This window comes from Gopherus evgoodei, chromosome 2 (genome assembly GCF_007399415.2).
Source record: "Gopherus evgoodei ecotype Sinaloan lineage chromosome 2, rGopEvg1_v1.p, whole genome shotgun sequence".
Classification (NCBI taxonomy): Eukaryota; Metazoa; Chordata; order Testudines; family Testudinidae; genus Gopherus; species Gopherus evgoodei.
This window is the reverse complement of record NC_044323.1, coordinates 259,970,465-259,992,994: the sequence shown is the minus strand read 5'-3', so window position 1 is coordinate 259,992,994 and position 22,530 is coordinate 259,970,465. Positions and strand designations below refer to the sequence as shown.

The 22,530-nt window shown below is 49.8% G+C and overlaps 1 protein-coding gene across 6 annotated transcripts in view; it reads left to right on the top strand.

Annotated features, from left to right (window-relative positions):
- Nucleotides 1-22,530, top strand: part of RRM2B (ribonucleotide reductase regulatory TP53 inducible subunit M2B) — a 51,611-nt gene that overhangs the window by 5,546 nt on the left and 23,535 nt on the right. For 2 of the 6 annotated variants that reach the window (XM_030553610.1, XM_030553613.1), the window contains exon 2: nucleotides 21,401-21,556. In XM_030553610.1, coding sequence (XP_030409470.1) covers nucleotides 21,401-21,556 — 156 coding nt within the window. The other 4 variants (XM_030553608.1, XM_030553612.1, XM_030553611.1 and 1 more) reach the window with 4 other exon arrangements.

Genomic DNA, 22,530 nt, shown 5'->3' with positions numbered 1-22,530 from the left:
CTGGAAAGGTATAACAAGTGGGGTTCCGCAGGGGTCTGTTTTGGGACCGGCTCTGTTCAATATCTTCATCAACGATTTAGATGTTGGCATATGCTTATTAAGTTTGCGGACGATACCAAACTGGGAGGGATTGCAACTGCTTTGGAGGACAGGGTCAAAATTCAAAATGATCTGGAGAAATGGTCTGAGGTAAACAGGATGAAGTTCAATAAAGATAAATGCAAAGTGCTCCACTTAGGAAGGAACAATCAGTTTCACACATACAGAATGGGAAGAGACTGTCTAGGAAGGAGTATGGCAGAAAGAGATCTAGGGGTCATAGTAGACCACAAGCTAAATATGAGTTAACAGTGTGATACTGTTGCAAAAAAAGCGAACGTGATTCTGGGATGCATTACCAGGTGTGTTGTAAACAAGACACGAGAAGTCATTCTTCCGCTTTACTCTGCGCTGGTTAGGCCTCAGCTGGAGTATTGTGTCCAGTTCTGGGCACCGCATTTCAAGAAAGATGTGGAGAAACTGGAGAGGGTCCAGAGAAGAGCAACGAGAATGATTAAAGGTCTTGAGAACATGACCTATGAAGGAAGGCTGAAGGAATTGGGTTTGTTTAGTTTGGAAAAGAGAAGACTGAGAGGGGACATGATAGCAGTTTTCAGGTATCTAAAAGGATGTCATCAGGAGGAGGGAGAAAACTTGTTCACCTTAGCCTCCAAGGATAGAACAAGAAGCAATGGGCTTAAACTGCAGCAAGGGAGATTTAGGTTGGACATTAGGAAAAAGTTCCTAACTGTCAGGGTAGTTAAACACTTGAATAAATTGCCTAGGGAAGTTGTGGAATCTCCATCTCTGGAGATATTTAAGAGTAGGTTAGATAAATGTCTATTAGGGATGGTCTAGACAGTATTTGTTCCTGCCATGAGGGCAGGGGACTGGACTCGATGACCTCTCGAGGTCCCTTCCAGTCCTAGAGTCTGAGTCTATAAGTAATACCTAGAGGCCCCAACCAAGATCAGGACCCTGGTTTGAGCCCCCCTTCTGTCCATAACAACTCAATCTGACTTGGATCAGCAAGCACTCTGGTCTTGGGGTTCTAGGATTGTGCTGGGGGAGTCAGAGCACGAGTTCTGCTCTGTCTCAGATCCATGCCGTGTCATTTTGCGGTGTGGGTGCAAGTCAAACTGCAGATCAAAATCAAAAGGTCTGTGTAGTGCAGTATGGATGAGTTAGCATGGCTTTAATACCTTTATTAAATCCAAAGGCCAGTAAAATTGCTCTAACCGCGGCTAAAAAACCTAAATAATAAGCAGTTAACTACACCTAAACAGTAACAAAACATTTATAAGCATTTGATCAAGATACTTACAAACAGGTTAAACCCAGGGGTTATTAGTAAGGCTCAGATTTTGTCAGGGATATTTTTAGTAAAAATCACGGACTGGTCACAGGCAATACATAAAAATTCACAGAAGCCCATGACTGGTCCATGATTTTTACTAAAGATATCCCTGACAAAATGAGGAGCGTCCAGCACCCACAGTGGCTGTACTGCTGCAAGGCCCAATCCCCGCTCTGGTGGGTGGGCAGCTGCAGGGATCTGCCTGCTGTCTCCCTCCGCTGAGCTGCTGCGGTGTCTCCCTGCTGTGGTTGGGCTGCTGGGGTGGGGGTGGGAGGTTCCTGCCAACTGCCGTGGCTGGGCAGCTGCGCGGATCTCAGGGTATGGCTACACTTACAGTTTTGCAGCGCTGGTAGTTACAGCTGTGTTCGTACAGCTGTGTAGGGCCAGCGCTGCAGTGTGGCCACACTGACAGCTACCAGCGCTGCAGTGTGGCCACATTCACAGCACTTGCAGTGCTGTTGGGAGTGGTGCATTGTGGGCAGCTATCCCACAGAGCACCTCGTCCCATTTTGGCGCTGTGGCTTGTGGGAAGGGGAAGGAAGTGTGCGGGTCTTTCCGCTTCCTGTTCCAATGCCCCGTGGTGCTTTGCTACACATTCCGAGCAGTTTGGCGGCATTGTGATTCTGCAGCGCCATTTCTGAGACTTTTGTTATAAATGGAGTCTGAGCTGCTGAGGACCTTGCTGATAAATGTTGCCAGCACATCACGCATGGCAGTGGAGCTATTCCTTCAGCTGCAAAGTGACAGTGAGGAGTCAGACGATGATATTGAAACGCCTGATGCTGAAGACACTCAATTGCTTGTGGCAGTAACAGACGTGCTCAGCACCGTGGAACGGCGCCTTTGGGCTCAAGAAACCAGCACTCAGTGGTGGGATCACATCGTCCTGCAAGCCTGGGATGATGAGCAGTGGCTGCAGAACTTTAGGATGAGAAAAGCCACTTTCGTGTCACTGTGTGCTGAGCTCACCCCTACCCTGCGGCGCAGGGACACGAGATTGAGAGCTGCCCTGCCAGTGGAGAAGCGGGTGGCTATTGCTATCTGGAAGCTGGCAACTCCAGACAGCTACCGATCGGTGGCGAACCAGTTTGGAGTGGGAAAGTCCACCGTTGGAATGGTGCTGATGCAAGTTTGCACAGCCATTAATCGCACCCTGCTAAGAAGAACTGTGACTCTTGGGAACGTGCAGGACATTGTGGATGGCTTTGCAGAAATGGGTTTCCCTAACTGTGGAGGGGCAATAGATGGGACGCATATTCCTATTCTGTCACCACCCCACCTGGCAGCAGAGTACGTTAATCGCAAGGGGTATTTCTCTGTGGTTCTGCAAGCGCTTGTGGATCACCATGGGCGTTTCACTGACATTTACTCAGGATGGCCTGGAAAGGTGCACGATGCCCGCATCTTTCGGAACAGTTCCCTGTTCAGGAGGCTGAGGGCCGGGACTTTTTTCCCAGACCACAAGATCACAGTAGGGGACGTCGAAATGCCCACTGTGATCCTTGGAGACCCCGCTTACCCCTTAATGCCATGGCTTATGAAACCGTATGCAGGGAAGCTTGACAGGAGCAAGGACCGGTTCAACTACAGGCTGAGCCGGTGCAGAATGACTGTGGAGTGTGCTTTTGGCCGTTTGAAAGCTCACTGGAGGTGTCTTTATGGGAAGCTAGATTTGGGGGAAAGCAGCATCTCCGCTGTTATATCCGCGTGCTGTACCCTCCATAATATTTGTGAAGGGAAGGGTGAAACATTCAGTGAGGAATGGACCTCCGAGGTTCGACGCCTAGAGGCTGAATTTGCTCAGCCAGAGAGCAGGGCTACTAGGGAGGCCCAGGAAAGGGCTTTAAGGATTAGGGATGCTTTAAGAGAGCAATTTGATGCTGAGAGCCAACAGTAATGTTTGGTGCCTTTGCTGTGCTTTGTTCTACCTTGGGGTACAATATTTACCACTTCCTGCAATAATAAAACGTATTGTAAAAGCCATAAAATCCTTTATTCAAAATACAGTACATAAAAGGCCAGGGGGCTTAAGGTGGTGGACTGTACAGTCAGAGGTTTGAATATGTCCTGTTTGGATTACTGTTCAGTGTCTGCTGCACTTCAGGATTACTGTGCTGCAGGGTAATGGGGGTGGAGTGCACAGGGTAAGAATTATAGTTATCAGGGCTGGTAGGTGATCGTACAGGTGTTGGGGGTAGCTGGTGGTAATAAGAAACTGGCTGCTGGAGAAAGGTGTTTTGTGCAAATACTGGGGAACAAGAAAGAGAGCTTTGGGAGGGCTGTGGGTTACCACGGTACATATCTGCCTGCATGGCTACGAGAGATTCGAAAGACTCAGTTTGGCGAGCCAGGAGGCTTATCATCTGCTTTGAGGTTTTTTTGATAGCCAATTCCTTTCTCCTGCCGTCTGTTTGCCTCCAGTCATACATTTGCTCTCTCCATTCCTGTGTCTTCCTACTTTCTCTGTTGTAGTGATTCATAACTGCTTTGATCAATTCTTCTTTTGATTTTCTGGGATTTCTTCTCAAGTTCTGCAAGCGATGTGAGGCCGGTGATCCGGCTGCATTAGTCAAGGTCACTAGAAAAAACAAAGATAGAACCATGTAATACACAGAGGCTACATTGTTTATTATCACTCAGTGAAGGAGTTTTTAGACTTTTTGTAGCATCCTTCCCACATACCTCACATAACACAGAGAGGCCAGGGAAGCTAAGTCATGGCGAGCAATGGGGTGAGTGTTTCTGCCCCGAGTGCACCTGGGAGGGGGAAATTGACCGATGGGTCACTGGGGTTTATCTGCACTGGGTACAGGAGGTAGCTGGTGTCCTGCACAGGGGACAGTAGTGAACAGGAAGGTGGCGAGCTGCTGGCGGAGGGGGGGTCCGCGTTAATACCAGCCTACTGGTGCGGGGGGGGGAACGCACAGCTGTGCTGGCTGCCTGCTGGGAAGGGTGGGGGAACACCGGAGCGCACCGCGGGGCTGGATGCCTGCTGGGAGGGGGGTGGGAGAACACCGGAGCGCACCGCGGGGCTGGATGCCTGCTGGGAGGGGGGTGGGGGAACACCGGAGCGCACCGCGGGGCTGGATGCCTGCTGGGAGGGGGGTGGGGGAACACCGGAGCGCACCGCGGGGCTGGATGCCTGCTGGGAAGGGGGTGGGGGAACACCGGAGCGCACCGCGGGGCTGGATTCTTGCTGGGAGGGCAGTGGGGGAACACCGAAGTGCACTGCGGGGCTGGATGCCTGCTGGGAAGGGGGAGGGGAGACTGGAGCACACCGCGGGCCTGGATGCCTGCTGGGAGGGGGGTGGGGGAACACCGGAGCACACCGCGGGGCTGGATTCTTGCTGGGAGGGCAGTGGGGGAACACCGAAGTGCACTGCGGGGCTGGATGCCTGCTGGGAAGGGGGAGGGGAGACTGGAGCACACCGCGGGCCTGGATGCCTGCTGGGAGGGGGGTGGGGGAACACCGGAGCACACCGCGGGGCTGGATGCCTGCTGGGAGAGGGGTGGGGGAACACCGGAGCACACCGCAGGGCTGGATGCCTGCTGGGAAGGGGGAGGGGAGACCGGAGCGCACCGCGGGGCTAGCTACGTGCTGTGAAGGGGGGGGGGGGAAGACCGGAGGGCACCGCGGGACTGGATGCGTGCTGGGAAGGGGGAGGGGAGACCGGAGGGCACCGCGGGACTGGATGCGTGCTGGGAAGGGGGAGGGGAGACTGGAGCGCACTGCGGGGCTGGGGGGGGACCGCGAACCTGGCGCCCTGCACTCAAGTATCCCTAAATTCTCAACAGGGTTTCCTACTGCCAGATATATCACTGCTGCGTGTTACCTGGGAAGAGAGGGAGGGTCTTCTACAGCAATATGGATTCCGCCCTGGCCCCTATGCAGCTTGCCTGTGTGCAGCCCTGGTCCCCCCACCCCTCACTGCACAGTGGATCGGACGAGTTAGCCTGACCGGGACAAGGACCACAGTGGCTCTCCTGATAAACTTGAGAAAGCAAATTGCCCACGCTCTGGCTGCAACTTTTCAAGAGATTACCGAGGCAGATTACAGAGACGTGATAGAGCAAATCAATGGGCTATTCCACGTTTAGGCATGCATGCAGGCAGCCATAACCCAAACCCTCCTCTCCCAAAACATAAAAATCTGCTTACCCTGAGCACGCTCCTCAGTTTCTTCCTCACCAGTAACTTCCTGCTGCTGCGACTGGCTAGCCTCCTGGCTTGAGAAGAGCTCCTGGCTGCATGCCTCCTGGGATTCCGGGATGTCTCCCTCCACGCCAGTAGCCTCACTGTCGGCTTCCTCTACACCCTCCCCCACTTCTCCCTGCTCTGAACTCTCCATCGTGCTCCTTGGATTGGCAGTGGGGTCACACCCAAGTATGGTATCCAGCTCCTTGTAAAAACGGCAGGTTGTGGTGGCAGCTCCTGAGCGGCGATTTCCCTCACGGGCTTTGCAGTAAGCACTCCTCAGCTCTTTTATTTTGACCCTGCACTGCAACGTGTCCCGTTCATGGCCCCTTCTCAGCAAGGACTGCGATATCTGCCCATAGGTATCATAATTTATCCTTCTGGAGTGCAGCTGTGCTTGCACAGCCTCCTCACCCCAAACACTGATGAGGTCCTGCAGCTCTGAATTGTTCCATGCTGGGGCTTGTTTGGGGCGTGGAGGCATGGTCGCTGATTGATTGAATGATTGATTGCACTCCACACCTGGCTGAGCAAACAGGAAGGGGATTTTTAAAATTCCCAGGGCATTTAAAGGAGGGGTCAGCTGAGCCCAGGGCAGTGGAGTGTGCGTGATTACCAGAGAGGCTTCTAAGGTATGCTGGGATACCTCCTTATACCACGGAGGTCAATAAAAGCGCTGGTGGGTGTCCACACTTGCTGACAGCGCTGGATCCCCTACACCCGAGGCTCGACCGGGTGTACAGCCAGCGCTGCAACCAGGGAGTTGCAGCGCTGGTCGTGCTTTGCAAGTGTGGCCACATCCTAAGTTGCAGCGCTGTAACCCTTTCACCAGCGCTGCAACTCTGTAGTGTAGCCAAGCCCTCAGCCATCTTCGGTGAGTGGGAGCTCTGGGGGACCCTGAGGGACTCTGATGTCCTCCTGCTGCCCAGCAGCCAGGAGCTGCTGGGGTCCTCCATCAGCAGCAGCTGGGAGCTGCAGGGCTGCCTGCTGATAGCAGTCCAGCCCTGTAGCAGAAAATGTCAGCGAGGTCTCTGGAAGTCACAGATTTCGTGACTTCTGTGACATAATCATAGCCCTAGTGACTAGACCCAAATTGGTTGGGTCCACTGCGGTCATGCAAGTATTAGCAGTAAATCCTCTAATAGTTTTCTTTCTTATGCCCTTTAACAAACAAGTGATGTTATTGCCAATTACTGACTTCATCTGAAGCCTATTTGAGACAGTTCACCCTTATTTCTAGTCTTAATCCAGATCATGTTTACAACCGTCTTTCTTCCCAAGGCCTTTCTGCTCCTCCTCCTTGCTGCTCAATAGTTTTTTCATTGCACTTGGGTTCGCATAGATTTTAACACAGGTGTACAGGTTGGGATGGGCCATGTTGGCTCATTTGAAAACAGATTCTTTTTGTTTTATTTTAAACCATCTCCAGTCACCCCTGTGGGTCACTTCCCCTTATCTCATTAGTAAAGCTAAGATGATATCATGGATTCCATGACTTCCAGAGACTTCTGAAACATTTTCTGGAAACTATCAACTGCAGCAGGGCTCAGGCTCTTATCCCACCGTCAGCCCCGTTTTGTCACAGTTATTTTTAGAAAAAGTCAGGGACAGGTCAGGAGCTTCTGTGAATTTTTGTATGTTTCCTGTGACGCATCCCAGACTTTTACTAAAAGTAATTGTGACAAAATGTTAACCTTACTCATTAGTTATTCTTTCAACCAGACATCCTCCCTACTTTATTATTTCTGGCTTGTAACTTACTATTTTCAAGGCTTTCCTTGTGCTTGCTAGTCAGGGCCTTTCTTTACAACACACACATGTCCTTAATCAAACTCTAATTCTTTAATTTCATATTTATCCTACACAGGATTAGAACATAGGTCCTCTGAATCCCAGTCATTACCTTAGTCACCTGACACCAAGCAAGCAGCTGAGCTCCCTGCTTCTTTCAGTAGAAGGCCATTGGTAACTGGAAAATCATCCTCATTTTAGCAGATAAGGCCCTTGTATGGCCAGGTCATGATCTTACAGGTGCTGAGGGAAATCTGAAAAAGGAGAAGTACTTATTGTCCCAATGCTAGTCTCCATGATGCTGATGATAAAATGTTATTGTTCCCATTGTTTTGGAATGTCCTTCCCGTCTTCTTTTCCCACTCTGGGGTTTGCTTTGAGATCTCCATCATTTTGCAGGTTACTTCCCTCTTGTATATGCCCCCTGTACCAAAGCTAGGTGAGTGGGGAGTTGTGGGGTGAATGGATGGAAGACAGTGAGGGGCAGGTTAGTAGTTGCATGTTCACTCCTGCAGGCTGTCCTTACATTGGAGGATGTTACCCTGAGGTGAGTCCCCAGAAGACATAGAAGGATATTGTTAAAAAAGACAACGGGCAAACTGGGAAAATAAGCTGCACCTCTGTTTGCCAGGATGGTGCCTTTTAGCTAGTGCCGGAGAAGAAGGGAAACACTAGCTATTTGGACAGCCCTGAGAGAGCTACTTTGTCTTACAATGCGCATGCTAACATAGAGCACATTTGGACTGAAATTCTTGTTTATAAACCCCTGTAGATCAGCAGAGTGCACTGCAAAATAAACTTTTTCAATAATTGGTTTGGACACACAGCATTACCAGTGTTGAAGGACCCTCCAGACAGAGAAGGTGGGTGAGGTAATATCTTGCACCTTGCAATCTCTGCATTGTGGAATGCCTCTGTAGGCTGATATTTGACAATGTACCTCCATAAAATGTACCTAATGTGACCCTGCACCCCATATTCTTCATAGAGATATGTTTATGATATGAATATGGCATAACTAAGATATGTTTTGTGCAAGATGAGTCCTGTGAGGCATCATTGAAAAGGTTATGATTTACTGAATCTAATTCAATTTGTATGCATGTATCATTTCTGTTTCTGAAGTTAGAAATATTAACTATATAATAATTACAATTGTTTTCACCTGGAGAATGCCCACCAGACAGTATACAATGAACCTGAATGGGCCATTAGGAAGGACAATAGGACTTTGAAGATACTAATCTCCCTCCTTTCTGAGAAGTTTCCTGGGATGCTGCTTTGACACTGCAGGGTCATGTGATCATGTCACCTGGACAGGATGCCATCTTAAAATGCTGATACTTATCCATGGGAAGGGGGTGGAAGGTCAAACTAGAAAATAAGATTCCCACCATATGCAAATCCTCTTTAAGACTGGGAAATAAATTAATCAGGGCTCTTCTCTATTGCCTCACTGCCCAAGAAGTAAGACTGCTGAAAATACCTGAAGGATCAAAGGAACTAAAGTGGGGGAGGCAGGGGCTGAGCCCAGGTGAGAAAAGTCAACCTGTAAAAGGAATTCTTGGAGATTTAAGCTGCAGGCAGTTCAGTTTACCTTCAAGAAACTCTGCAAGCTGCTTGAAACAACATTTAAGGTGAGAAAGGTAGTCCTTAGGGTGTGTCTATGCTGGCGGAGTTAGTGTTGGCAGTTACAGCACCGCTCAAAGAGGGCTGAAGGAAAACCACTGTTGTGTGTTCACACTGTCAGCTGCCTGCGCAATAGCATGTTTACACTTCCTGCACTTGCAGTGGTATTTGGAGCGGTGCACTCTGGGCAGATATCTCATAGAGCATCTCTTCCTCTTCTGTTGCTAGGAGTTGTGCGAAGGCAGAGAGGGTTGCAGGGCATCCTGGGTATCCTGGGTCCTGTCCCAATGCCCTGTGATGCTTTGCTTCGCATTCGAGTAGTCCCTGTGCTTCAATCCACATTTGATGCCATCTTTCAGTGGTTTGCATACTGCACACTCTGCCTCTTTGATCTGCAGGAATGGATCATGCATTGTTGACCAGTATGCTGCTATCTCTGACTAACATGTCACAAGTGGCAGTGGAGTTATTCCTTAAACTACAAAGACGAGTGCAGCATTGATCTTGCAATGCATAGCAGCTACGACACAAGATTGCCTGTGGCATTCACGAAGGTGGTGACCACAGTGAAACGCCTCTTTGGGGCTCGGGAAAGAAGCACTGAGTGGTGGGATCACATTGCGATGCACGTCTGGGATGACAAGCAGTGGCTGCAGAACTTTCGGATGAGGAAAGCCACATTCATGGGACTGTGTGATGAGCTCGCCCCAGCCCTGTGGCACAAGGACACAAGAATGAGAGCTGCCCTGCAGTTGAAGAAGTGCGTGGCGATTGCACTGTGGAAGCTGGCTACTCCAGACTGCTACCAAACGGTCGCTAACCAGTTCGGAGTGGAAAAGTCAACTGTTGGACTTGTGTTGACGGAAGTGTGCAGGGCTATTAATTGCATCCTGCTCTGAAAGACTATGACTCTGGGCAACGTGCGTGACATTATGAATGGGTTTGCAGAAATGGGCTTCTCTAGCTGCAGAGGGGCAATAGATGGCATGTATATTCCAATTCTGGCACCAGACCACCTAACTACCGAGTACATTAATTGCAAGGGGTATTTCTCTGTGGTTCTCCAGTCATTTGTGGATCACAATGGGCGTTTCACTGACATTAACGCAGGCTGGTCTGGAAAGGTACATGACGCATGCATTTTTCGGAACACTGGCCTGTTCAGGAAGTTGCAAACAGGGAGTTTCTTCCCAGACCAGAAGATCACCATAGTTGAAATAGAAATGCCAGTGCTGGTCCTGCCTACCCCTTAATGCCATAGCTTATGAAGCCATACAAGGGGAACCTTGACAGCAGCAAGGAGGGTTCAACAGGCTGAACAAGTGCAGTATGACTGTTGAGCGTGCTTTTGGCCATTTAAAGGCCTGCTAGTGCTGCCTGTATGGGAGGCTGGACCTGGCCGATGATAATATTCCTATGTTTATAGGTGCATGCTGTACACTCCATAATATTTGTAAAGGGAAGGGTGAAAGCTTCACTCAGGGCTGGACCATTGAGTCTCAGCGCCTGGAGGATGAATTTGAACAGCCAGAGACCAGGGCTATTAGAGGCAAGCAGTGCAGGGCCATAAAGGATCAGAGATGCCTTGAAGCAGGAATTTAAAGCTGAATGCCACTAATATTTGTTGCTATGCTCGGGAGTGCAGTGCTTGTAATGCTAGGAGGTGATTATGATTGATGCAGATGATGCACTATGAAGGTTTAAGAAAACTTCCTGTTGCTTTGCAGGCTTTGTTTCCTTTCAATTAATGGAATAAAGATTGCTTTCAAACCAACACAATTCTTTTATTAAAAAACAACAACCGGAGGAGAGAGACAAACAAAAAACATCAGCACTGAAGGGAATGGAGGAAGGGAAGGTCCCAGGAGGAGGTGGGGTCCCAGGACGGTTGAAGATGTGTGTATGTCCAAGTATCATATGCAGCCTTGTCCTTTGGAGTACAGTGCAGCGGGTACTGTACTTCAGCAGAGCTAAACTGCAGAGGGATGAGTGTTGAGTGCAGTGGGTAATGGGAGGCTGCAGTGCTGGGCTGTGATGAGGCAGGAGTGGAAGGCTGCGGGTACAGACTGGAGCCAGGAAGTTGATAAGAGTGCGTTGGTGGTGTCGGAGGGGGCATGGGAAAGAGTTTTGCGGCTGCAGGGGATGGCGGGCATGGAGCTGCTTGGTTTGCAGTGCTAGTAGTGCTTGGAGCATGTCTGCTTGGCGCTCCATAATATTTAAGAGCTGCTCCATGGCTTCGTTCTGGTGCGCTGCATTCTCCTTTTGGTCCCTCTTCTTGCTGTCCTGCCACTCCTTCAATTCCTATTTTTCAGCTGCAGAGTGCATCATGGCCTCACACAGAAAGTTCTCCTTAGTTCTTTGTGGCCCCTTTTTAATTCTGCACAGCCGTTCAGCTGGCGATAACAAAAATGGAGACTGGGCTCCCAAGGTCACAATCTGTGAAGCCAAAATGCAACATTTTACAGAAGCAGTATTGTTTGCAACACAGAGACCACTGATTTAGTGATTTAAAACACAGCAAAGTATTCACATACCTGTCCCTAACTGGCTGACCCCAGGCAAGCACAGATGAGCCACAAGACCCCCAAAATAGTAAGTAGCTACAGGGGCAGGGGAAATCTGTGTTCCCAGACCCTGTTGTACACTGGGCACATGGCTCTTGGGGCCCCTCATTTTCCACAGGCAGTGTTCATTATAGAAGATCACTCTCTGCTGAGGGTGAGCAGGGAATCAACAGAGGGTCTTCTCCAAGACTGCGGATTCCACCCTGGCCCTTATGCGGCTCGCCTGTGTGCAGCAATGGTGTGCCCCCTCCCTCCTCCAGTGATGGCAACGTGGCACGGGAAAGTTAAACTTAATGGGGTTAAGAAACAAAGCAGCTCTGCCAAAGAAACTGCAGCAGCGAATTGCCCAGTATCTCCATGAGAGTTTCCTGGAGATCTCTGGGGCAGATTCCTGTGAAGTGAGGGAGTTAATCAACAGCCTGTTCTGCCACTCAGACTAGGCACATGGTGGTACATGCATCATACAGACACAAGCCTGCTTTCTGCAACCCTTCTGCCCCCAACAGCTCACTTCAGCGATTCCAAAATCAAAGCCACTTACAAGGGGACTTCTCTCCTGTTTATGCTTCGCCAAGCTCTGACAGCTGTGATTGGCTAACATCTTCTGGGGTAGAGAAGAGTTCCTAGCTGCATGCATCTCTGGCCTCTGAGCTGTCCTCTTCCTCTGGGTCCCCCTCCTGCTCCATATCCTCATCCAAGATTTCATCCTCCTGACGTGGTCCACTCTCGACTGGCACGCGAGCCAGTGAAGTATCCGTAGTGGAGGTGCTATCGCCACTAAGTATCATGTCCAGCTCTCTGTAGAACTGGCAGCTCATGGCTGCAGCAGTGGAGTGGTGGTTTGCCTCCTGCACCTTGTGGCAGGCATTCTGCAGTTCTTCTAGTGCTTGCTCATAGCGATTCCAATTAGGTGTGTGTGCGCCGCTTGCACAGTTGTCAGAGAATTTTTACCCTAGCAACACTCAGTGCGTCAGCTGTGGAGCCCCCTGGAGTGGTGCTTTAATGTCGCTGGATATATACCCCAGCCGACCCAGTGCCCCCTCAGTTTCTTTTTACCGCCTATGACAGTCATTGCAACTGTGGAGCGCGGCATAGCTGTCCTCCACTCTCCCTAGCTTTTGCTTTTTGGTTTTAGATAGTTCTAGTTGTTATAGTCGTATAGTTAGTATAGTGGAGTAGTTGTTATAGGGTAAGATTTGTAATTAAATTTAGCGGGTTGGAAGGGGTCCTCCCCCTGCCTGCCGCCTGGTCTCATACCCAAGGCTTTGGGTTTTAAACTGTGTTGAGCCTGCTCAAAGCCTATGTCAACGGGAGACCCCATGACCCTTTTTTGAATTGTCTCGGGGAATCTCACCAGACAGACAAGTGTAGGATCTTTAAGGCGTTCAGACCTCAAACCAAAAAGGAGCAGGACTTTAGGCTCAAGCAGCTCCTTATGGAGGCGGCCCTTAGCCCGGATCTTCCATCAGCATGCCAAGTTCTGGCAACGAGTGCATCGGTATGCAGTGCCCTGGTGTCAGCTTCAGGTCTGCCCTGCGGGGAGACTCAGATAGAGGCCCGCAGCACCGGACCTCTCCAGCACCATGTCCAGTGCAAGTGACTCGGCGCCGTTCCCTGTCTCCAGGCCAGAAAAGACAGCGTAAACTGGAGGTGACTGCCTCTCAGCAACAGGCGCCGGCACCGCCTTTGCCAACCTTGTAGTCTTGTCCGGCACTGAAGCGACCGAGAGTACAAGCGCCGATATCGGCACTGTTGACTCCGGCATCAAGGGAGGGCCATTGAGTCTGGTGCATACTGGCTTCTTGATGGAACCGTGGTTGAGCCCTGGCTTCCATCAACGCTGGAGACATTTTCAACAGCAAGAGACTTCATTCCCCTCACAGAGCCGGCACCAGTGCAGGCTGCAGCACCGCCTCCGACTCGTGTGGTACAGTCTAGGGGCAAGCCAACTCTAATATGTCCACCATCTCCTACCATGGAAACACGGCACCGCTCCTGATCCCTGAGTAGGTCCCGATCCTGATGCCGCTCGCAGTTCTGATGCCATTCCCTCTCACAGCGCTGGTCGTACTCGCAGCTCTGGTTGTACTTGCGGCACCGAGCCGCCTCACAGCATAGCTCCGGGCCGTGGTATTGTTTGGACTCCCGACATCGCTCCCAACACTGGTCAGAGCACTGATCTCCTTGCCAGAGCTTATCCTGGCACCGCTCTTGCAGGCGGTTATTGTCACAATCCAGATCTGGATCCTGGTACCGGTTTGGTCATCGACGCCCGTCTCGATCCTGGTACCGCTCCCCAGCGCCTCACCGGCACCGCTGTCCAGCAACCCGGTACCGGTCTGCACTGCACCCCAGAGAGTCGACACAGATACACTCCGCACCGCCTTGGCCCTTGTGTTCCGCCTCACGGTCATCACAGTCTGAGGCCGCCTCGTGATCAGCCTACCCCGCTCCAAGCCAGAGCGAGGGTAATATGGGTCAATGGCAAGACGAAGGCCAAGACCCTAATCAGAAACTTGCACAATGGTCCTTCTGGACCCCGTGGGCTTACCACCAAGCCCAAGGGGTTCCATCGGAGGCCTCCTGCTCAGCCCATTAAGAACACTAGGTACCAGAAGCCACCATAATTCATCCTCGGGGGGGGTATGGAAGCGTCTGCACCTACCCAAGCGCAGGTCCCAGACCCCAGTGTAGCAGATCCTGGGCAACAGGAGCCCTCACAACACGATCTGTCACAGGATCCCCTGACCTCTGTGGCATCTTTCTCATCCTCTTCAGATGAGGCAGTGGCTGGGACAACCACCTCTGTTCCTCCCCCGATAGATCTTTGTGCCCACCAAGACATTTTACGTAGGGTGGCACATAATATGGACCTACAAGCGGAGGAGGTAGTGGAACTGGAGGACCCAGTGGTGGACATCCTTTCAGTGGAGGCCATGTCCCGAGTAGCATTGCCCATCATCCGCACCATCCAGACCAATGCCAAGACAATCTGGCAGACCCCTGCCTCTATCCTAACAACGGCCAGAGAAATAGAGAAGAAATACTTTGTCTCCTCCAAGGAGTATGAGTATCTTTATACTCGCCCTCAGCCGTGTTCACTAGTGGTGTCCTCCATGAACGGCATGGTCAACACGCTCCAGTGCCCAAATCAAAAGACGCCAGGCCTCTCAATTTACTTGGGCTCTAGATTCACTCAGTGGGGGGTCTTCAGCTCAGGATCGCAAACCAAAAAGCGCTCCTGAGCCGTTTTGACCATAACTCGTGGAACTCCACAGTGAAATTTAAGGATTTAAGTCCGCAGGAGTCCAGGGATGAGTTTGGGGCCTTAGTGGAAGAGGGCAAAAAGGTGGCTAGGACCTCCTTACAGGCCTCCTTAGATGCGGTAGACTCTGCGGCTAGGACCCTGGCATCGGGCATAGTCATGTGACACATCTCCTGGCTGCAGGCATCTGCCCTACTGCCAGAGCTACAACAAACCCTGCAGGACCTGCCATTTGATGGGCACGGCCTGTTCTCAGACAAAACAGACTCTAGACTACAGAGCCTGAAAGATTCCAGGGCTATCATGTGCTCCTTGGGAATGTACATCCTGGTTACCCAGCGCAAGTCCTTTAGGCCACAGCCTCAATGGTTCTAACCCCTCCCTCCCCCCGTCCTCATCCAAGGCAGGACTTTTATAGAAGACGCGGACGAGGTGGTAGAAAGAAATCCACCAGCCACCACCTGGTCAGAACCAAGGCCCTCCCAAACCATCAACGGGGCGCAGGCAAAACTTTTTGAAGGTGCACCTGAGGATGGCATACCAGTCACCATCCAGGATCCTTGCTCCCTCTTTTGAGATTGTCTCTGTCTCTCCCATTTCTACCAGGGGTGGTCCTGTATAACTTCAGACCAATGGGTTCTTAGCACTGTGGAAAAGGGATATTCTCTCCAGTTTTCTTTCCTCACCCTCCCTCCCCGTCCCTCTTCAGGGGCCCCTCTCATGAGCAACTCCTTATCCAGAAGGTCCAAACATTCCAGTCCATGGGAGCGATCGAGGAGGTTCCAAGGGAGCTGAGGGGCAGAGGTTTTTACTCCCACTACTTCCTAATCCCCAAGGCCAAGGGTGGGCTTCGACCCATTCTCGATCTGCGTGGACTCAACATATTCATGATAAAGTTGAAGTTCCGCATGGTTTCACTGGGGACCATTATTCCTTCCCTGGATCCTGGAGACTGGTTCGCCGTCCTCAACATGAAGGGCACGTACTTCCCCATAGCGATTTACCTAGCGCACAGATGCTTCCTTCGCTTTGTGGTCAATCACGAACACTACCAATTTGCTGTCCTTCCCTTCGAACTGTCCACGGCTCCCAGGATGATCACCAAATGTATGGCCGTCGTGGCAGCCTACTTTCATCGACAAGTGTTTCCGTATCTCAACGACTGGCTTATTCAGGGCCGCACCAGGGACCAAGTACAATCCCACATTCAACTCACCCTAAGCACGTTCCACCAGCTGGATCTCCTTCTCAACAACAAAAAGTCGACTCTGGAACCAACCCAGAGAATAGAGTTTATTGGGGCAGTCTTAGACTCCAGACTCGCCCAAGCTCTCCTGCTGGATGCACGCATTTAGTCAATGGCGAATATCATCCGCAGCCTTCAAAATTTCCCTACTTCTAAGGTAAAGATGTACCTCAGCCTTTTGGGGCACTTGGCTTCGTGCATTTACATAACCAGGCATGCCAGACTTTGGCTTCACCCGCTTCAGACCTGGTTATCAACAGTATATCGACCAGGTCGAGACAGCCTGAGCATGGTGGTCACTGTTCTGGAATCAGTTTTGACCTCCCTCCGTTGGTGATTGAACCCCACGTCGGTGTGCAGAGGGGTGCCATTTCACACCCTGCAAACCTTTCTTGTACCTAGTCACAGACACATCATCTCTGGGATGGGGTGCCCACCTCGGGGAACTCCAAACGCAGGGCTTTTGGACAACATCCGAACTAACTCTACATACCAGTGTACGAGAACTGATGGCAGTACGCCTAGCTTGTCGCATTTTGTGGGCACTTACGTGGCCGTTGTGTGGCAGTACTCACAGACAACACTATGGCCATGTTCTACATCAACAAGCAAGGGGGAACCCGGTCTTCCCCCCCTACGCCATTTGCCTGTGGGAGTGCTGCATAGTCCACTCGATACATCTGGTGACGTCATTTCTCCTGGGGGTCCAGACAGCCTCTGGCAGACAGCCTCTGCAGGTCCTTTCAGCCTCACGAGTGATCAATTTGCCCAGACATCATTCACTCCATCTTCCTGAGGTGGGGGTCTCCCCAGGTCGACCTATTCGCCTCACGCAACAATCGGAAGTGCCAAGTGTTCTGTTCTCTCCAGGGATGTTCTCAGGGTTCCCTAATGGATGCTTTCCTACTTCTGTGGAAAAACCACCTGTTCTACGCTTTCCCTCCATTCCCGCTAGTTCATAGGGTCCTGCTCAAGTTACTCAGGGACAGGGCACGTATGATTCTGCTCGCCCCCGCATGGCCTAGGCAGCACTGGTATGCCATGGTCCTGGAGTTATCGGTAGAGCTTCCGATCACGCTCCCGCTGTGGCCGAACCTGATCTCACAAGATCACAGGTGCTGTTGCCATCCCAACCTGCAATTGCTCCACCTTACAACGTGGATGCTGCATGGCTAACTCAGTCGTAATTACTCTGCTCACAATTGGTGCAGCAGGTTCTGTTAGGCAGCAGGAAACCCTGCACTCGGGCCACGTACCTAGCCAAATGGAAGCGATTCTCCTGTTGGTGTGAGTAGCGCACCACGCCCCCCCTTGCAGGCATTGATACCACTTATACTAGTATATCTCCTATCCCTAAAGCAGCAGGGCCTGGCAATATCATCTGCCAAGGTGCACCTGGCTGCCATCTCAGCTTTCCATCCAGGAGAACTGTCTTCCTCTGTCTTCTCCAATCCCATGGTCATTAAATTTCTGAAGAGTTTAGATCGCCTCTATCCACAAGTGTGACAACCGGTTCTGGCGTGGGACCTTAACCTGGTCCTTTCCAGACTCACAGGGCCCCCATTCATGCTGATGGCCACCTGCTCACTTCTTTACCTGTTTTGGAAGACAGCCTTCCTTGTAGCCATTGTTTCAGCAAGACACATATCTGAGATCAGAGCCCTCATGTTGGAGCTGCCGTATACAGTTTGCACAAAGACAAGGTGCAGCTTCGCCCCCACCCTGCCTTTCTCGCCAAGGTGGTATCAGCTTTTCATGTGAACCAGGACATTTTCCTCCCAGTCTTTTTTATCCGAAGCCACACGCTATGCTGCAGGATTAATGTATGTACTCCCTTGATGTTGGTAGGGCTCTTGCCTTCTATATCGAGCGTACTAAACCGTTCAGGAAAATGACCCAACTCTTGGTCGCAGTGTGGCCGACTGGATGAAAGGCCTACCGGTCTCCTTGAAACACATCTCCTCATGGATAATGGCCTGTATCTGTGCTTGCTATGACTTGGCCTGTGTCCTGACCCCATGCCTCACCGCCCGCTCCACGAGGGCTCAAGCCTCATCGACCGCTTTCCTGGCCCAGCTCCCAATACAGGAGATGGGTAGAGCTGCCATTTGGTCATCAGTACATACCTTTGCCGCTCACTACATGGTCAGCAGTCTAGAGACGATGCTGGATTTGGTTCAGCGGTTCTGCACTTAGCGATGTCTCACTCCGACCCCACCACTTAGGTAAGACTTGGGAGTTACCTAATTGGAATTGATATGAGCAAGCACTCGAAGAAGAAAAGATGGTTACTCACCTTCGTAACTGTTGTTCTTCTAGGTGTGTCGCTCATATCCATTCCAAACCTGTTGTCCTTCCCCTCTGTCGGAGTAGCTGGCAAGAAGGAACTGAGGGGGCGCCAAGTCAACTGGGGTATATATCCAGCGCCATTAAGGTGCCACTCCAGGGGTTTCCCCAGCTGACCCACCGGGTGTTGCTAGGGTAAAAATTCTCTGACGATCGTGCACCCGGCGCACAGACACCTAATTGGAATGGATATGAGCAACACATCTTGAAGAGCAACAGTTACAAAGGTGAGTAACTGTCTTTTCCTTCACTTTTTGACCCTGCACTGCAGTGTGTCCTGATCATGGCCCCTTTTTGTCAAGCATTGTGAAATCTTTCCGTAGGTATCATAATTCTTACAGCTGTAGCTCAGCTGGGACTGGACAGCCTCCTCTCCCCAAACGCTGATGAGGTCCAGCAGTTCGGCATTGCTCCAAGCTGGGGATCGCCTGATGCGGGTAGCAGTCATGGCCACCTGGAAAGATGCACTGAGACCATTGCACACATCACCGAGCAAACAGGAAGGGGACTTTCAAAATTCCCAAGGAATTTATGGGGTGAGGATGATGGTTGGTCACCTGAGGGCAGGTTAGTAGAGTTCAAACCAATGACCAGAGAGGCAAGAACAGGCATTGTGGGACACCTCCTGGAGGCCAATCGCAGCGCTCTAATTGACCAGGGTGTCTACTCTGGCACTGTGGCTCTGTAGCCCCGGCGCAGAAAGCTGTACGCCTCTTGTCGGGGTGGTTTTCTTACAGCACTGTTCATGTGCACTAAGTGGCTTGGTAGTGTGTACATCATGGGAATTACAACACAGAAAGCTGCTTTACTTTGCAGAAACTTGCCAGTGTAGACAAGGCCTGAGTGTATTAAGTTTAGTTTGTGTGTTTGTTTTATTTGCTCAGTAATCTGTTTTAATTTGTTTTCCATCCCTTATAATCACTTAAATTTTTCTTTTGTAGATAATAAACTTGTTTTTTGCTTATTTCAAAACCCAGTTTGTGCAATTCGTGATGGGGAAGGGGGGAAAGCTTGCATATCTTCCTCCACATTAAGGGAGGGGGTGAATTTCATGAGCTTATGCTATATAGATCTCTATACAGCGAGAGACGATATAATTTTGGGTTTACGTTCCAGAGGGAGTGTGCATCAGAGGGTTGGGCAATTCCCCGAGCTGGATCTTCCCACATAGAGCTGATTGCAGACTGTGTGATTCTATAGCTGGGCGTGTCCCTACCTCTGTGTGTGCAGTAAGATAGGGTGAGTGAGCCCAGGCTGGTGAAATGGGCAGGCTCATTGGGATCCCAACACAGCGGGTGGCACTCTGGAGGTGGGGAGGGGAGTCCAACCCATCACACCTAAATCTCAGTGCATTGGTAAAACTATGATGCAAAGTAAAATTTTTGCTGTTTTATTGGTTCCTGTATCTGCTGCTACTGTAAATGTGCTTGTGATGCAATGTGTTTGATCTTTTTTTTGATCCCTGTGATACTGATGATTGTGGGATTTTATACTTAAGGGAAATAAAACTTTATAGCTTTAAGTCTCTTGTGGGTAGCATTTTGAGCAGGGCAGGGCAGCGTTTAAAGGTTGAGCAGGCTGAGAGGGGCTCCCAGCTCCATTCAACATTGTAGTGGACAGCCAGTACCAGAAAATGTTGTTTAAATCCCCCTGTACAGTTTTATTCTGTTACTGTTTATTCTATGTAATACTTTCTGGTAGAGTTCACCACCACAGCAGTTTCAGGGTGGCTGTCCATATGGGGTTTTTGTATAATATCCAAATCCTCTGGGTCAGGTGGCATTGTTTCTAAAAATGCTGTCCAGTGGTTCATAGTTTGGTCAAGGTGGTAGGAGCATTACCAGTGTTCCTGTTCTTGTCCCTTGTCTTCAGGTACTTTTACCAGAGCTCCTTTGCTTTGATATGGCACTGGAATCAAGTCTGGGAGTGTCCATCGCAGTCATTTGCTTTGACTGTGGCTTTTAGTTGTTTGCATTCTGGTGACTCTTATGCAGATGGAACTGGATGTGCAGCTCTCCAAAGAGGGCGATCAAGTCCAGGAGCTCTGCAGGGGTCCACGCAAAAGCACCAAGGTGCATGACTGCTATAATGGGAATATGAGCCTGGGAGTGTGAACTCACTACTTCCTGGTATCAAACAGGGGCACACCTGGCTACCCATCAGCATTTAAATAGGAGGATGACATCCAGCCAAGATGAAATCCAAGCAGTCGAAGGCACACAGGTACACAGACAGGTTGATGCAAGTATAAAGCATTGCAGTCTGGTAGCAGTGGGAGAACTGCCAGAATTGGAGTAGTTAGGAATGCATCCACACAAACTCTAAAGTGGTGGGGGGAGGGGAACCTCAATGTAAAGTTTTTCCTGTTCCAAACAGGATTAATTACTGCAATCTGAGATGCCAAATAATGTACTTAAAAACAGTAAGTGTGGACATAAGGACTTTAATGGGAGCAAACCAGAGCTACTCAGGTGTAACATCCCTGCTTGGACAAGCCCTGAGTAACTGTGCTAGACACAAACTGGTAGTGAGTTATATGATCTTGCATCTGTATGTGTGTTCAGTTCAATGTTGTTTGCTCCATGAATTTTGACAATGCAAGTTGGGTTTCTCTATCATACTGCACAGAGACTTTTTTGCAGTGAAGAATCAGACATTTCCTGACATTGTTGCAACTAGTACAAGGCAGACTTCTGTTGGTGTTATTATTAACTTACAGCACTCAAAATTGTTCTAGGTAGAGCCAGGCAGAAAGACGAAGCAATAAGCTATGGCAAGCAATAGTAGGGATGGCGAACGGAAGAGCAGGGGTTGGAGCAGAAGATCCGGTGGTTACTTGGTTCAGGCATGTGCATATCTCAGTGGGTTAATTCAAAGAATTTTTTTTCATCTTTCCTCAGTTGAATTAGTTTAAAAAGGAAGTAAGTGGTGGAGTAATAACACTGAAATGACACTGCTTTTTCTTTAGGGTTTCTCTTCAGATGCCATTGAAAATGACTTTAAACCAAATGAAGAACCTCTTCTCAGAAAAAATCCTCGTAGATTTGTCATCTTCCCACTCCAATACCCGGATATATGGAACATGTATAAAAAGGCACAAGCTTCCTTCTGGACAGCAGAAGAGGTGAGTGTGATGTTCTATTTGGGACACTCAGAATTGTAAGCTATGATGTGATCTCTCTGCCTCAGCAAGTCTCAGTCTTGTTGGAGATTAGATTGTCAACTCCCTGCTACTCCAGTCTGTCGTTGAGACTCTGCTGGTCTAAACCCTGCCCATGCAATTAATGGTTAGTGAACCCCAGAGACGTCTCACTGTGATGCTCACAGAAATTATTAAGTTCACTACCTTCAAAAAGAGAGTGTACACACCAGCCAGTTAGGTTATCTGAAGACTCACACTTCACTTTAACATACGCCACTGATATTGTTTTGTAATAAAACAAGAATGAGTTTATTAGTAAAGAACAGAGATGTAAGTGATTCAAGTGGAGTTCACAGGGATCTGCTCTGGGTCCAGTGTTGTTGAACATATTTATTAATGACTTGGATATAAGTAGAGAGAGCATACTGATCAAGTCTGCAGATGAGACAAAGTTTGGTGGAGCGGGAGGGGGTTGCCAATACTTTGGAGGATAGAGCTAAAATTCAGAAGTATCTTGATAAATTGGAGAACTGGGCTATAAACAAAATGAAAATCAACAAAGGCAAATGTAAGGTGCTACACTTGGGGAAGAAAAAACAAATGCATAAATACAGAATGGGGGAAAACTGACTTGGCAGCAGCGCTGCTGAGAAGGAGCTGGAAGTTGTGAAGGGTCACAGCCTCAACATGAGTCAGAAATGAGATGCTCTTGCAAAAAAAAAAGCACATGCAATTTTAGGTTGCATTAACAGAGGCATAGAGTGCAAGTCATGGAAGGTGATAGTTCCACTCTACTCAGTGCTGGGTAGGCCTCAGCTGGAGTACTGTGTCCAATTTTGTTCATCAATGTATAGAAAGGATGTAGAGAAACTGGAAAGGATCCAGAGGCCAGCAACAAAGATGATCAAAGGGATGTTCAATGGAATGCAAGCCATACGAGTGAAGTCTGAAGGGAC